General features: G+C 31.9%; 1 protein-coding gene across 1 annotated transcript; it reads right to left on the bottom strand.

Moving 5' to 3' along the window:
• Positions 1-633: 633 nt before the first annotated feature.
• Positions 634-14,044, bottom strand: LOC137933047 (piwi-like protein Siwi). The gene is made up of 19 exons (XM_068776781.1): positions 13,950-14,044; positions 13,355-13,659; positions 13,140-13,274; positions 12,766-12,925; positions 12,404-12,515; positions 11,118-11,243; positions 10,295-10,396; positions 8,657-8,750; positions 8,452-8,579; positions 7,623-7,883; positions 6,993-7,135; positions 5,802-5,947; positions 5,074-5,185; positions 4,758-4,887; positions 4,349-4,586; positions 3,841-3,917; positions 3,576-3,748; positions 2,588-2,687; positions 634-2,319 (listed from the first exon to the last, which is right to left on the bottom strand). The coding sequence occupies exons 2-19, from the start codon at positions 13,656-13,658 to the stop codon at positions 2,155-2,157; spliced, it is 2,706 nt and encodes a 901-aa protein (XP_068632882.1). The 5' UTR covers position 13,659; positions 13,950-14,044; the 3' UTR covers positions 634-2,154.
• Between the last annotated feature and the right edge of the window lie 728 nt (positions 14,045-14,772).

Genomic DNA, 14,772 nt, shown 5'->3' with positions numbered 1-14,772 from the left:
TAAGAATACCGTTTAACGTAAAATAGCAGACAAGGGCAGGATAAGCAAGAAATAAAATACTCATTATTATAATTGCACTTATAAAATAGTCAATTTCAAAAAAATATTTTTATTGTGCTTTTCGACTTTCAATACAATTGACGCAATATGTTTGCATTTTTTACCATCCGGTGCCCTATTTCAGATCTGTAGCTGCCTCTTGAACTTTCCTTTTTTATCCTCCGTTGCTAGTCCGCGAGTCCCGACTGGCGATAAAGTAGTCTTGTTGACAGACGATGGACTTCAAGTATTTGAAGTGCAATAGGACTGATGATGTGGGATTTCTTCGCGATATTATCTCCGCAGTAGTGTAAATAGCCATATTTAGATTTTTTTCAGGCAATAAGCATCGTAGTTTTGTCAGTGACATATTTGTGTAATATAATCAGTATATCAGGGAATTCTAACTAAATACTATTTCCTTAGTCACTTCACAAGCTAATGTGGCCTTCACAAAATAGTACTTAAACGCTGTTTTTGAAGACTGGAACAGAAATTCTCAATTTTTCATATCCGTGAATTGTTGAAAAGGGTTAATATCCTTAGACGCATTAAAAAATTAAATGAGGGTATGAAATAAACAAAACAGTTACGTAGAAAAATAAGAACATTTATTGTTAAACTTATGACCATACATTTTATCACAACTATAACAATGCTATTATTTTAAAGTACCATTTAAACAGTAACTTTCAGCACCTAAATTATTAGTAAGAGTTTTGAACTAACTATTATCAAACAAAAACAAATATCTGGAAACCCGTAGAACCTCTCAGAGGCTTCTATCCCTATCACTTATGCACTAAGAAGTTTTATTCGTATTAGTTGGTACCTTACAGTGTTTTTATACTTTGTTTACAGAACAAAATGGCTTCACAAGAAAATAATCAATATTCTAGTCTTCGTGTTACAAAATGCTTAACTGGTAATAAATACATTATTTTTGCACTTTGAATACTTGAAGAAATGAACAAAACTTAATAGTAAGAAATTAACACATAGTCACTAAATTCAGATCAATCAATTACTTCACAAAAGCTACAACAAAATTTTTCACAAGAATAGAATACAAAGATTAGTGAAGTTATGGATAAGTTTTTTTATTAAACTTACCATGTACATCCAACTAATTTTTACACGGTTTTGAAACTAAAGTGGTTCACCACTAATAATAAATCCACTTTTTTACACGATTTTTTTTAATTTTTGCACCAATTCCTACATTTTTAAATTCTACATGGAACGTGCATTAAAATTTCAAAGTAATCTCAAGTATTGTGTAGCTGCATATCAAGAATTAAAAGGTAATTTGTTAAAAAAAAATTACACAGATTACAGAGTTTATAATACCAAAAAAATCTACGGAGGCAGTTAATAAAGAGCGAAATTCATAACAAAACATTTTTGATTATCAAGTTGCAATAACACTAATTGCAAAGTTGATTTTTATTCCTTTTTTCAATTTGTATTTTAATTTATTTTGTGCATAATAATGACATTTTCACAGAACACTAATTTTAATTTTTTGGTTGTATTAAAAATAATATAAGTTTTTAGTTTTATAAATACTCATATAATATCGATTTCTTTATTACTTTTATTGAAGGAACGTATCTACCGTGTAAAAATGAATTAGGTGTATCTTACTTCTAAACAAATAAGTAAAATGCTTAATGCTATTATATGAAGTCTGAACATCAATGTTGTCTGCATCAACAACTGGGAACACTAAAATACAACAGGTATATTTATAACGAGTGCAAAACCACATCTAGAATGAAAAAATAATAAAAGAATACATAAACACCATTATACCTCTCAATTGTGGAATATGCAAATGAGGTATATGCTTTTACTGGAAGACAAATGTAACCTGATGCTCTAAAAACTCAAGTAAATGAATTCCTGAAATAAAGTTTAACTTAAGACGAGTTTCTAATAATAATAATAGTATTTATATGGGAAATAAAGTTTTTAGTAACCTTATTTACTGCTTAAAAAACCCGGTGGGCAAACAATACAACAAAATGTAAAAAAAACTTAGAATAAACTAGATAATATAGTAAATTCTCACTTTGTCAGAGACAATTTTATTATAGTTATTTCAATAAATAGTTAAAGAAAATACAAAGTCTCAGTTAGTGAGTAATGAGGTTGATTATGGAGACTGTTGGCAGCAAGGAAAGCCAGCTTGTGTGCATACTGGCACACTGATGGAACGCGCACTTGGTTAGAACAGTTGAAGTACATATAAGTCAATTTGTATGTAAGACGTTGTATCTGAAAAAAGTAAACAAATCAGTAAGAACCTAGTCAGTTTTTATTAACGTTAAAGGAATTAAAAGAAATCAGACTAGTTCCAATAAATGCAGGTGTACACTGCTTAATAAGATCCATCATAAATGCATATTTCAATTTTAAACTTTTTAAGTAGCGCTTATAATTCTCCTTTCGTTAAACGCGAGGGATCAGCTTATGTCTTCATATTTTGAATTATATTTTCTTATTTTGTCTGTGTTAATAAAAATAATGTCAGAAGAATACTTACACGGTCAGGTTCGAGGCATGTTGTGTCTTCTATAACATTGTATGACGTGGGTGAAATAGTTCCGTCAGTGACATTCTGAGACACCAAATAGAAATCATATCTGTAACATTAAATGAGAGTAAATGCTCAGTGGTCAAGTAATTATACTTCTTTTCAGCCCATAGGCGTCCACTGCAAGGCGTATGCTTCCCCCAAAGTTCGCCACGATGCGGTGTTGCGTTGCCCGCATCCTACGACTTCCCGCCACCTTGTTTATGTTGTTGGTTCTAGTGGTGTGGGGTGTACATATGCCGCGTCTACCGGCTCGTGGTCGAAAACATTTTCCGCCGCCCTCTGCCACTTCAGACGAGCAATTCTCAGACCTACGTCGGTGGTTTTAATTCTTCTGCTGATCTCCTTATTTCCGTTTCGATCTCGCAGCGAATCTTACCATAATCGTCTACATTGCTCTCTGAGTGACGTTCATTTTAAGTCTTCTTATGAGGCCTATCGTAAGCGACAGCGTTTCGATTCCTGGTTTTTATTACGGTAGCCGTTCTCGGCTGAGGACTCGGCATCCCTTGTCCTACTGTTATTGATCTAGCCGCCACCGTAGCTAAGAACGGCAGGGCCGCCGGAAACTAGGGCCCGATTTGTATATTGGGTAATCATCAAGAGCTGATATACCATAATCGCTACACTTGGTAGGTGGGTTAGCATTCGCAGTGGTGTTAAGGTACACAAGTAATTAGTGAAGTTAAACTACTAGTGCTTCTATGACATTTAATTTGCCATCTATCAATACAAGTTTTCTTTATAAACGAAATTGTTCGTGAGTTTTTAACTTTTACTTTGAAAAGAAATTGAAATAAAGAATTAAAATTTTAGGACATGTTTATGAAATGATGTAATATTGGTGAGCATCTCCAGAGCATATGTTATTTATGATTGGTGATATTACCTTGTTACCTATATAATATTATAAAAATAAAACATTCATATATATTACCTTTCCGGTAGAGTTACGACGTCATCAATGATTGTTCCTGGTTTAGGATTTACTCCGGACCTGCCAGTGTTCACAAATATACGTGTATTAATCCTTTTTGAAACTATAATGAAAGCCATTTTGACATCAGCACCTCCATAGATCTCGGCTAGTTTCTTCTTAATTTCTACAACCTACAGAAAATTGTATATTATTCATTGTTTTATGGTATAATGGACAAAGAGTGAATTGAATTAGAATATTGGATACAGCAGAAAGTATATACCTCATGACTGTAGACATAAGGGATCTGACCATCTCCAACGCCATCTCTATAGATAAAAATGCGCCCAGGCAGAGTACCTAAAACCCAATATTTATTCTAAATTCCGGTATATTATTATGTTGCGTAAGGAATAAAAAATCGATAAAAATCAATAGTATTCATGTTTTCGTTATTAGAGTGGAGTTAGGACTACAAAAGCAAAATCGATACATGCGAAAAATATTAAAAAATTAAAGAAAAAACTAACATTGCTTAATACAAAAACCTCTTAAAAGTTTAAATTTCAACAATTTTTGTTATGTTATACATAAAATGTCAAATGGTTGGGATTGAATGTTAAACAGAAGACTTGAACGGAAATTATGTACTATACGAATTCTATTTCCATGGACAAGCTACTCGGATCGAACATATTATAATTTTAGTTAATTTGATGAGAGAAGATGTGCCCAAATGAAAATTAGTATAGTTCCTAAATAAAACAGAAAAAAATAATAATCTCAGATACCGTTTCTTTCTCGATATTTTCTAAGTGCTGAAGCTATGTTGAAGCCCATATGTGCGCTTAATTCTTCACCAGATGTGTGCGCGTTTACAGCCGAGTAGTACTGAGTCATTTGTCGGTCCAGTGTCGCTATGAATGCACCAAAACTCTTTTCTTTGGAACGCGTGTCATGACAAACATCATAGCCAATCACCATTAGTGTGTTAAGAGGGATTTCCACCGTCCACGGAGCACCGCCTAACTGAAAGTGTTAAATTGGATAATGTATTAACAAGCATGGTGGTTCACTTGGATTTAACAATTGTTTTAAAGAACAAAAGTAGTATATTTGGATAGGAAATGTGCATTTCTGTTGTATGCGACTAATTGTTGAGTTAATAACATGTATAAAAAAATTAAAATTAAATATTACCTTGCAATTGATCTGGATGGCAATTTTTGTGGCAATGGACATTACAGACTTGCTGGTCATGTTGCGAGCGCACACGACTTGCGTCGGCACCGCGCGGTCAATCGTGCATTTCTTTTTTATAGCTTCATACCTTTGCGTGACCAAAAAATGATTTGATCAGCAATTTAGGGTTAAATCAAGAAGGAAATGTTCATTACATCAAAATTATTTAATCAAAATATGTATTTTTAAAAACAAATGTCCACGCATAATTTAATAAGAATACAATATATATAAAATAAGAGAAACAATAAAAGTACATAAACTTTATTATTACCTGTCAGCATATTTTCTTGCCAAAACGCAAAGTATCAATGCGGGGTTTTTTCTTGCTATGACGTTTTCACACATATTAGCGTAATCCATGTGTCCATCGCGCTGGATAGTTACTGAAAGGGAAAATTAATATCCTTAGCCAAACATGATTTTTACATGGTATGCTCAGATGCAAAATAAGTTAACGTATAGGGAGATGAAGGAACATTAAAGTATAAAATAAACAAAACCAATTTAAAGATACTAAAAAATAATAAAGATGCATGTATAAATACATGTATATCCTCAATCATCGATTGGCAAATGTTACATACAGACCTACCAAATCTAAGAAAAAAAAATACCTGTCTTCCTAAAGTTTTAAATGACAATTTTATGTTACTTTTTGATTAAAGTATATTATTTCCTCATATTTTTGTGTGTAAGTAATTATAATAAGCACAGTATTTATATAAATAGCAGTAAAAGTTGAGTATTTATATAACTATCACTGCAACACCTTCGGTTGACTTGTGGACAATGTTTGAAGGCACTAAATCCACCATTACTAAGATTGTAAAAAGGGTGAATAAATAAAATAATATCCAAGTATAGTGGTTAATCCACCATCTGATCAAGCAACAGCATTCGAGCTTTCGTTTATTATATATACTAAACTAATAGTTTGTATATCATAAGAATGGTCAATATCTCCACAGCATTTAATTAATAATGAAACTAAACGGTTACCTATCTCAGGTCTGGGCATACGGAAACCAACAGCTTCACTAGTTTTTAGAATGTTGTTGAGAAAGTGTCCCGTGTCCTGTTGCTGTCGGCTCGGTGTTATTATAACCCAAGATGGAAGGTTAGCAATCGAGAGAAGAGGTCTTGCCCTGCGAATAATAGAATATAAAATGTAGTTCCTTGACAGAGGAAAAGTCATAAGAAAGAATAGGTTTGAATTGTAGACCAAGAATCTGAATTTTTATTGAAAACTGTCATGGTGACAATATATGTTAAGAATGAACGTTTTTCATAGTTCTTTTCAATAATTATTTGACAGTCTGTATCTCATTGTCAACTTTGGTCTGATTAATTTTTTTTTATTAAAATTAGTAACAGACTTTTCTTTTCTACCACGATATAAATGAAAAAAATATTAACTCTTATCGGGCGCAACGTTTCGTATTATTTTTCGCTTAATTCTCACCAGATAGTAGTTATTTTTAATAAATATGAAAAAAAGATGTTTTTTATTATTCATTTCAATTTAACAATTTCCTTAAAGAAATATTTATTTTCTGAAAAACTAATATACTTATTTATATGTATTTAATGTGTAGTATTTTTGAAACAATCTCCAACATGAGGGAATGGTTTTCTTTTTCACGTTTCACAATAGTATAGTGTTGTTTTCCTTCATCCAGGCTACTTATGATTAGAACATACTAAGTAGTCGTTATGTTTTCCTGCACCATCAGGTTATAAGATATGTATTTTCTAATCCAATCTCCCTTCTTTATCTAATGTTGAAGATACTAATAAAATTAATAAATTTTATTTTTTATAAAAAAAAAATTCATACACCAAACAATTTATTGATATGCTGCATAAAGTAAATTCTCTGTTGGTAATGATAACCTAAAAAGACAGTCGTATGCGCATTCAATAGGCAGCAAGTTACAACATGATCCAACTTATCACCTCACACGTGCCATACGACCTCTTTAGAGATCTACCGTTGTCACGTCAGAGGTGACTTGCGACCAATAAGGGTTAATTAAGTTTTAGCATAACTTTGCTAGACACCAATGACATAAGCATGATTTTTTTAAATCTTTAATTAAGGCACTTAAGTACACCTAACAATCATTTTTGCTGTGTTAAAGTAATCATGTGTTACAAAACACTTGGTTACTTTAAATATGATGTTTGTACCTCATATCTTTTGTCCAGCCTTCAGTTGTGTCTCCTGCCACATACTTCATATTGTTGCCTTGAACAATATTTTCTTGAGGAAGTTGACGTCCCTTTATGTTTACTAAGTTATTTGAAAGTTTCATATCCCAAGAAGCCAATTCCTAGACACAATGCAAACCACATTTAAGTAAAAACAAATTGTGAAAATAACATTTATTAAACGCTGAATAACAATAATAAAGAAACCTGATTAACTTAACAATTGTATAATTGTTTAGTTATTTAAAAAATATCTGGTGTTTAACATTTTCAAATGCTTTTTACTATGAAAAATGTAATATTTATAATAATTTTTTAAATAATAATTAAGAATTCCTTTCCATGTTAATTATTATCTATCAAACACTATTGCCCAAATAAATATTAAAAAATATGGATGGCAACCAACACAAATAGAGAATAGAGGAGTATTTTGTCTAAAATTTTAGGATGCACCTCCAGAGCATACCACTTGCTGGCAGATAAACGTGTATTATCGTCTTATCAGCTTATAACTTAAATCATTACACATAAAACAGGAATAGTAGTTAATTGTAACATTATAGAAATGTATTATAACAATAAATAATTATAGAAACATATACTTACATGTACCACTTCTTTAGTCTGTGTTAGTCTTCTGTTAAATTCCAACAACTTTTTAATGCGCATATCTGGGCCAATTTTAGTGTGCAAATTAAGGGTGCGCATTAGTTGGAAATTGGCACGCATTGCATCAGAGAGACCAGTCTGACGACATAATTCCGGAACGAGATATACTAATTCCGGCATGCCCGCACGGATGTCTCGTGGCTTTGAGCGCGAAATGAGGAGTGGCTGACCCACGTCTTGGATACGAATATTGTATTTCTGTAAAAAGTAAATTTACTCAAATTAATTATATCATTATTAATGAACCCAAAAGATGTAATAATTTTTAAAGGAAAAGGGATTAGTTGTAGTTCATACTTACTTTATTTTCACCAATTCAAATTCTATAAAGTATTGGCTGGATTTGATTAAGAAGAATTCTTGGGACCATGATCTTATTAAAATCATAATTTTACTACAATCAACAAAACTATATAAAATAAGTTTATTTTAAATATTTTATAAGTTATTGATAATTGTATTGATACAAATTTATAATTCAACTTTTCATTTATGCTAGTACTAATAATTTTAATAAGGTAAAAATTGGTACCTTAATAGTCCAGAATATTTTTAATCATTGAAAATCGTAAACTATAAAGTAAGGTATCAGAGATGAAGTGGAGAAGGAACACTATGATATTCATATCAATCTTAATCACATTTTTTAATATCAACAATTAATAAAAGCTATAGATGCTTTAACATCAATTGACATCAATCAGATACAATCAACAAGGTGTATGTGCAATGTAAAATGTTGATATTTATTACCAATATCACTTACCTTATAATAGTAGTCAATATAGGTAATGTCACCATCCCTCATTTTAAAAGTAGATTGGGGTGTTTCCTGCCAAGACACATCATCAATATTGTAAGTCTTCTTGTTATAATCCGTCATAACAATTTTACCTGCAAAACAAAGTAAAGAAATAAGACTATGTATGACTTCCTTTATGGTTGTTATTGTATCCAAGTACTGCACATACCAATAATGTCCTCCAAAAAGAATTTTTTATAATTTGTGCCTTTTGTATTAGCGTATTCATTCAACATTTGCAGCACTGTGTCCATCCGTAATATCTAGAATAAAAGTAGATGATTGTAATGTAAAAGGTTGTCAAATATCTTCCTTCCGCCTTTTTGTCTTTTGAATTTCGGGGCTATGTACAAAGCGCTACAGAGCTCGTATCTGACAATACTATACATAATTTGAAAGGTCTTGACATAACCTACAAAACGACGCTATGCATGATTAGTTTGGATATTGCGTTCAACAGTTATAGACGTGTAAACACGGAGTTCACTAACGCCGAAATTCGCGCTATTTTAAAGTTTTCCTTCGTTAAAGGCAAATCCGCTAGAGAAACGTTCCGTGAGATTAATGGTGTTTTGGAGGATGGTACTCTATCACTTCGAACCGCGGAGGAATGGTTTCGACGATTCAGAGCCGGCGAAAACGACACCACGGATAAGCCAGCCGGCGGAAGACCTGTGACGACAAATACCGATCAAATCATGGACTACATCGAGTTAGACCGGCATGTGGCATCTCGTGACATCGCCCAGGAGATGGGAGTTAGTCACCAAACCATTTTAAACCATCCTATAGATTTAACATTTTCCTAGAGTAATATACAAAATAATGGGAATGTTTAGCTGACAATTTTATCGGTTTCTGTCATTAATCTTAATTAAATAGGTCAGTGATGTATGAAATATATTCATCTGCAAAAGTATTTTTGTACTTTTTCTGAAAATTAATCAATTATTTGTATTATAAGTAATGTTATAAAAAAAACAGCTCTAATGAGAAAAGGAAAAGAAAATCGATCACACGTAAAATGTATCCAAAAAACAACAAGAAAAATGTTTTTAGATAAAGTTGGTTAAATGATTTTAATGCAATTAGACATGTAGCAAAGTTTTGATTAACTTGAGAAAAATAGCAACTAATTTACTGAAAACCTTTCCCCAATGGTAGGCCAGTAAATGTTAACAGAACGATATCACCACATAAATGTGCCACAGACTGATAGAGGATAGAAATGAATAAAAAAGTTTGGTGCATGTAAAAAATCAAGAAATCACAAAAATTAAGCAAATACTATAACATTTAACCTCTGCAAAGTCCGATTAAAAAGACTGTAATAATAATTACTAAGGTAAACACTCAATGATTTCAGTAGAGCCTGCTGGCAAGAACCGTTAAAATAAACATTGATAAAACGAAGCTGATGTTTAATGTCCATGTTGAGACTACTCAAGCAGTTGTCAGAAGTGATTCACTTGAAGTTATTGACAATTACATATACCTGGGACATACCATCCAGCTTGATAAATTTGACTTCGCCCATAAGATGAATCGCCGAATCCAATAATCCAGCCTATGGGAATATTTGGAAACATCTCATCCCAAATACTACAATGTTTAAAGACGAAAGTCTCTTACTAACCTGTGTTGCCAGTGATCACATATGGATACGAGACATGTCATGTCTATGTTACTAACAAATCTTGAAAAAATTATAAAGACCGGTAATCATGGCGATCTTTGGGGGAAGCCTATGCCTTGCAGCAGGTGTCCATCAGCTGAAAAGTAGAGTAAAAGTATATGGTATAATTACTTTGTGAGTTATTTCTGTCACCATCAAGATTTTGTCTTCATGCTGGTTAATAGTTGTCTTATATCCAGGCCAAATTTGAAGTTTATATTCTGGAATATCAAACTGAAAAAAGATATAATTTAATATAAAGACAAATAAAAATACAATCTATACATTTATTTTAGAGATAGTGTTGTCAATGTAAAATTTACTTAACATTATTATCATAAATAAATTGTACAGAGGTAAATCTATAAGAAGACAACATTCACCTGATAACTAACAAACTTTAAAAATATCACTTATAACAATCAGTAACTACAAGATTTTGTTATACTTTGTTTTATCCATTGCAGTACCATTTTGAGGATCATAATGTCGAGAAGAGGATGATGGTTCACCCCATTGCCTAGTAACTTGGTGATGAAGTTCAAACTTAATTCTATTAATTTCTGGCGACACACAAAAGGCTTGTGTAGCTAAAATGGCTTTTAGCGAAAAACATCTAGTCCGTGGCAACAACTAGTTTTCAGAGTAAAGTTATGAATTTGAGTCTTCTCCCTTTATAATTCTTCTTTTTATGATACAATTCTACTTTCTAAAATTTCAACAGTGTGTAAGCTTTGAGGTTAATGCTTTGGGCATTGTACATGAGTCAACTAATTTACCACTGCCATGATAATCTCATTGAAAATTATAATTAATACACATACAAAATATGTATAAAAATGTTTTTACATTGTGATGTAATAAAAATTTTGTTTTAGTATAAAATTTGCTTTTCAATCAATCCCAGTTCTCTTCAAATATAAGTAATTGGACATATGTTAACTTTTATAATTACCTTAGCAACAGGGTCAAAGAAGTCTCTTCCAACAATTTGCAATTGCAGGAGGTTGAAGCATTTCCGGATGATTATATTAAAAATCTGAATGTAGTGATAATCACCCGGGCTCACATCACATGTCAGCTGTTAAAAAAATATGAACTTTATTTTACTAAATTGGGCATTTGCATCTTAAACAGAACGATATTCTTTAAAAAAAAAGAAAAAACAGCAAACACTGATTCTGAATTGCCTACATGTGCATAGATACATACACATATTTAAGACCTAGATTAACCCTTAACGAGACGACAGGCTACTCTCAGTCGCCACGGTGTTCCACGAGGCAGGACGAGTGGCGAGTGAGAGGCGACACCCGGTGTTTGTTAGATTTTGTTATCTCCAAACAACAGGGTCCCACTATTGGTTCTGGGTTTCAAAGGTTCCATTGCTAGGCAAGGTTTCTTATACAATATATGAAATTACATATCATAACAGAGATATGGAAACATTCTTGGCTGAGTGTAAACTTGGTACAAAGTCACAAAGAATGAATTTTGTGTGTTTATTGTAAATATAAGGATAATACAACTCAGCAATGTAAAATAATATTGGTCAATGGACACAATAGGCCAATTTCCATTTTTTGCTAACACTTTTACAAGAGATCAAATTCTCCTAATTTTTTGTATATTGCATGCACACATGGTATTGGCATGAGTTAGCAACAATCAAACACTTACAGCTCATCATTGGTTATCTCAATTATATAAATACCAGACTTAGATTATTTTACACCTAGTAAAGAAATTTGTGTCGACAAATCTGTTGTGAAATTTAAAGGTAGATTTTTATTTATCACATACAACCCATGGAAACCGACTAAAGGGGGCATTAGAATTTATACACTTCAATTTCAATCCAATACTGCATATATTGGCAATATTTTACCTTATTATGGCCGCATTATGATGGTGAAATTGCTAAGACCAGACCTAGCTGTTTCAATAAGGATTCCCTAACACTTATATTCAATGATGCTAAATAAAATTCCAGGTGCTCAAGTTATACTAGTTGCATGTTAGCTAATGATTTTCTTTCTAACTTTCTATTAATAATATTATAAAACATTTAATAAGTTACCGACTAGTATTTCAAAATTTAAAGACAAAATATAGCATTAACTTTCTGACTTAAATTACAAACATTTTATAAATAAAATCTTGGGTCTATTAATTTGAAAATATTTTATTTATTATAGTCAAGGCTTGTAAAAAATAAGAATAATTGATCATATCTCTTACTTTAATTAACAATCGCATGCGTTCTCCATCAGTTCTGCGATCAGAATACAACTCTAAAGGTTCAGGATGTAGTCTTTTTATTGTGTATAGCACAGTTCCATCAAAAAGGTATCTACAAAAGAGTATTCAAAGTTCAAATAAAAATTTATTCACAGGAGCACTTTACATAATTAAAATCAAAAAAGGCATTCAGGGGTCAGAGGCATTGAAATATGAAATAGAAAAAAACTACTTGCAGATAAGGCATGCCACTATGACTTTACTTAACTTTAGAATGAAATAAATAGAAATGTACTATAAAAATGCTACTTTGGCAATAAAGAAGTTACAGTAACCTACAAAAACAGTTTTTATAAACTTACCCCCCAAGAGTTTTGCTGTGAATCTTAAGTAATGCTTTGCGGACCCCTGTGTTATCTTCTTCTGGTGAAATATCTACATGATATTGATAAAGGCGCCATTGTGGTGTAGTTTCAACTACAAAATAGTTTGCCAGCAAATCCAGTGGATGTCCATAGCTACCTGTTAATGTACAAATGATTACTATCTAATCACACAGGCAATAGCATGTTAATTTCTGATGGAAATATTCTATTGTTGTTTCCCAAAGGTAAATTAATTCAAACTCATATCATACACTAAACTTTACCTAAAATTTTAAAGAATCTTTATTTCATAACACAAATAAATAAATGTAATGTATAAAAAAGTTTCTATCTCTTTCATAAATACTTACCTCTTTTGGAGGTGACATTAGAAGGCCGTGTTTTTAAAATAGCAGCAGTTTCTGGTAAAGTTCTGCCACCACCTCGACGAGAACCGCGTCCTGCAATAGCCACATCTCCTCCTCCTCCAGATGCTGCTTGCTGGCCTGTAGATACACAAATATCTATTTCATAGCTACCAAATAATATAACAATAGATTCATTACAACTAAGTGCAATTTTATACCAATTTCCAATGATTGCATCCTCTGTTGTATATCAACATCACCAGGATGGTCAGGTTTGGATGTAGTAGTTCGATACGAGGCGCGTCCGGCCTGAGCTGATGGAACCGGAACTCCCGCTCTAATGGGGGGAGCTACAGTTGGCGGGCCCCAAGCCGTAGGTGGTTGAGGGCGCGGAGCAGAGGGACCAGCCTGGTGCCGAGGTGGGCCTTGCTGATGGTCGCCAGGTCGCCGCGGCGGTGGATTTTTATCGCCCCCTTTTCCTGCACGACCTCTTCCTCGTCCTCGACCACGCTGCTCAGACATGCTATAAAAATATGAAATTTAATAATAATATACTTGATCTTGTCGTTTATTATATGATAATATATACTAGTCAGTAATGATTGAAGCTAAGGTAAATTAAGTAGTCGTTTTCAAAAAAATAAATAATAAATTAGGCGGTAGAAACAATTTCTCAAGACATATAAATATTGACAACATATAAGTCATTAACTACTTAATAAGTATCCTTTAAATTTATTTACATCGGTCAATATGTAACAAATTTTAAGGTTCAACTAAAATTATTTTAAATAAAGTATAATATTAAGTAACCTGAAAAGTCAATTAATAATTTTGTAACAAAACAGAATTTGTAACACTTTTAACAAAACTGTTTAAGAGAATTTTGAAAACTATCGATGTTACAACGGTGCGTACTAAGAAACGATAGAAAAGTTATTTTAGTGTTGCCAATTGTATAATTCGTGTTAAATGATACCAGGAGAGGTATTATTTAACACAGAATTAAATTTATAATCGCTATAATTAAATATATAAGTAAGAATGTGTATATCTATAAGTACTTATAAATGATGTAAATCTAGGTTCATGGATTTTATGCTTATACGAAAACCTTATTGAATATTGACAATAAAATAAATGTGAGAGGTGTCTATTACTATGCTTAATAAAATTATTTTAATTTTGTTTTAATCTTGACTAATATTATAAAGTTCGTATAATGGATCACTATCAACAAACAATTAATTAACAAATAATTTTTACCTTATTAAATACTTACAATATCATGTTTATAGTTATTTACAAGTAATCTATTAATTAAATTTATCTATTCTTGTAAGAACTTTAAATTGAAGAGAATAAAATTAAGTGCCCGTTTCAGGCAGAATAAAAATAAAATATTTTTGCAGTAATCAGTGATATGTGTCATTGCAATTATTTTTATTGCGATATTTATGGCCGTGGGAAAATGCTTTCGCAAATCTTAGATTTTAGTAAGTAAGTTTGTACATATCTAAAAAATCTCCAAAATCTTTGTGGCTGTATCATTGGTGTCTGGCTGGTTTTGGTGACCTAAAATATTCCAATGTAAGTTACTCATTTCTTTTTCCAGCTCAACAATTTTCCCGTCTGT

The sequence above is a fragment of the Battus philenor genome, unplaced genomic scaffold (genome assembly GCF_028537555.1).
Source record: "Battus philenor isolate CCGP_79_NKW_IND1 unplaced genomic scaffold, ilBatPhil1.0.hap1 SCAF_12, whole genome shotgun sequence".
NCBI lineage: Eukaryota > Metazoa > Arthropoda > Insecta > Lepidoptera > Papilionidae > Battus > Battus philenor.
This window is presented reverse-complemented; position numbering and strand designations above follow the sequence as displayed.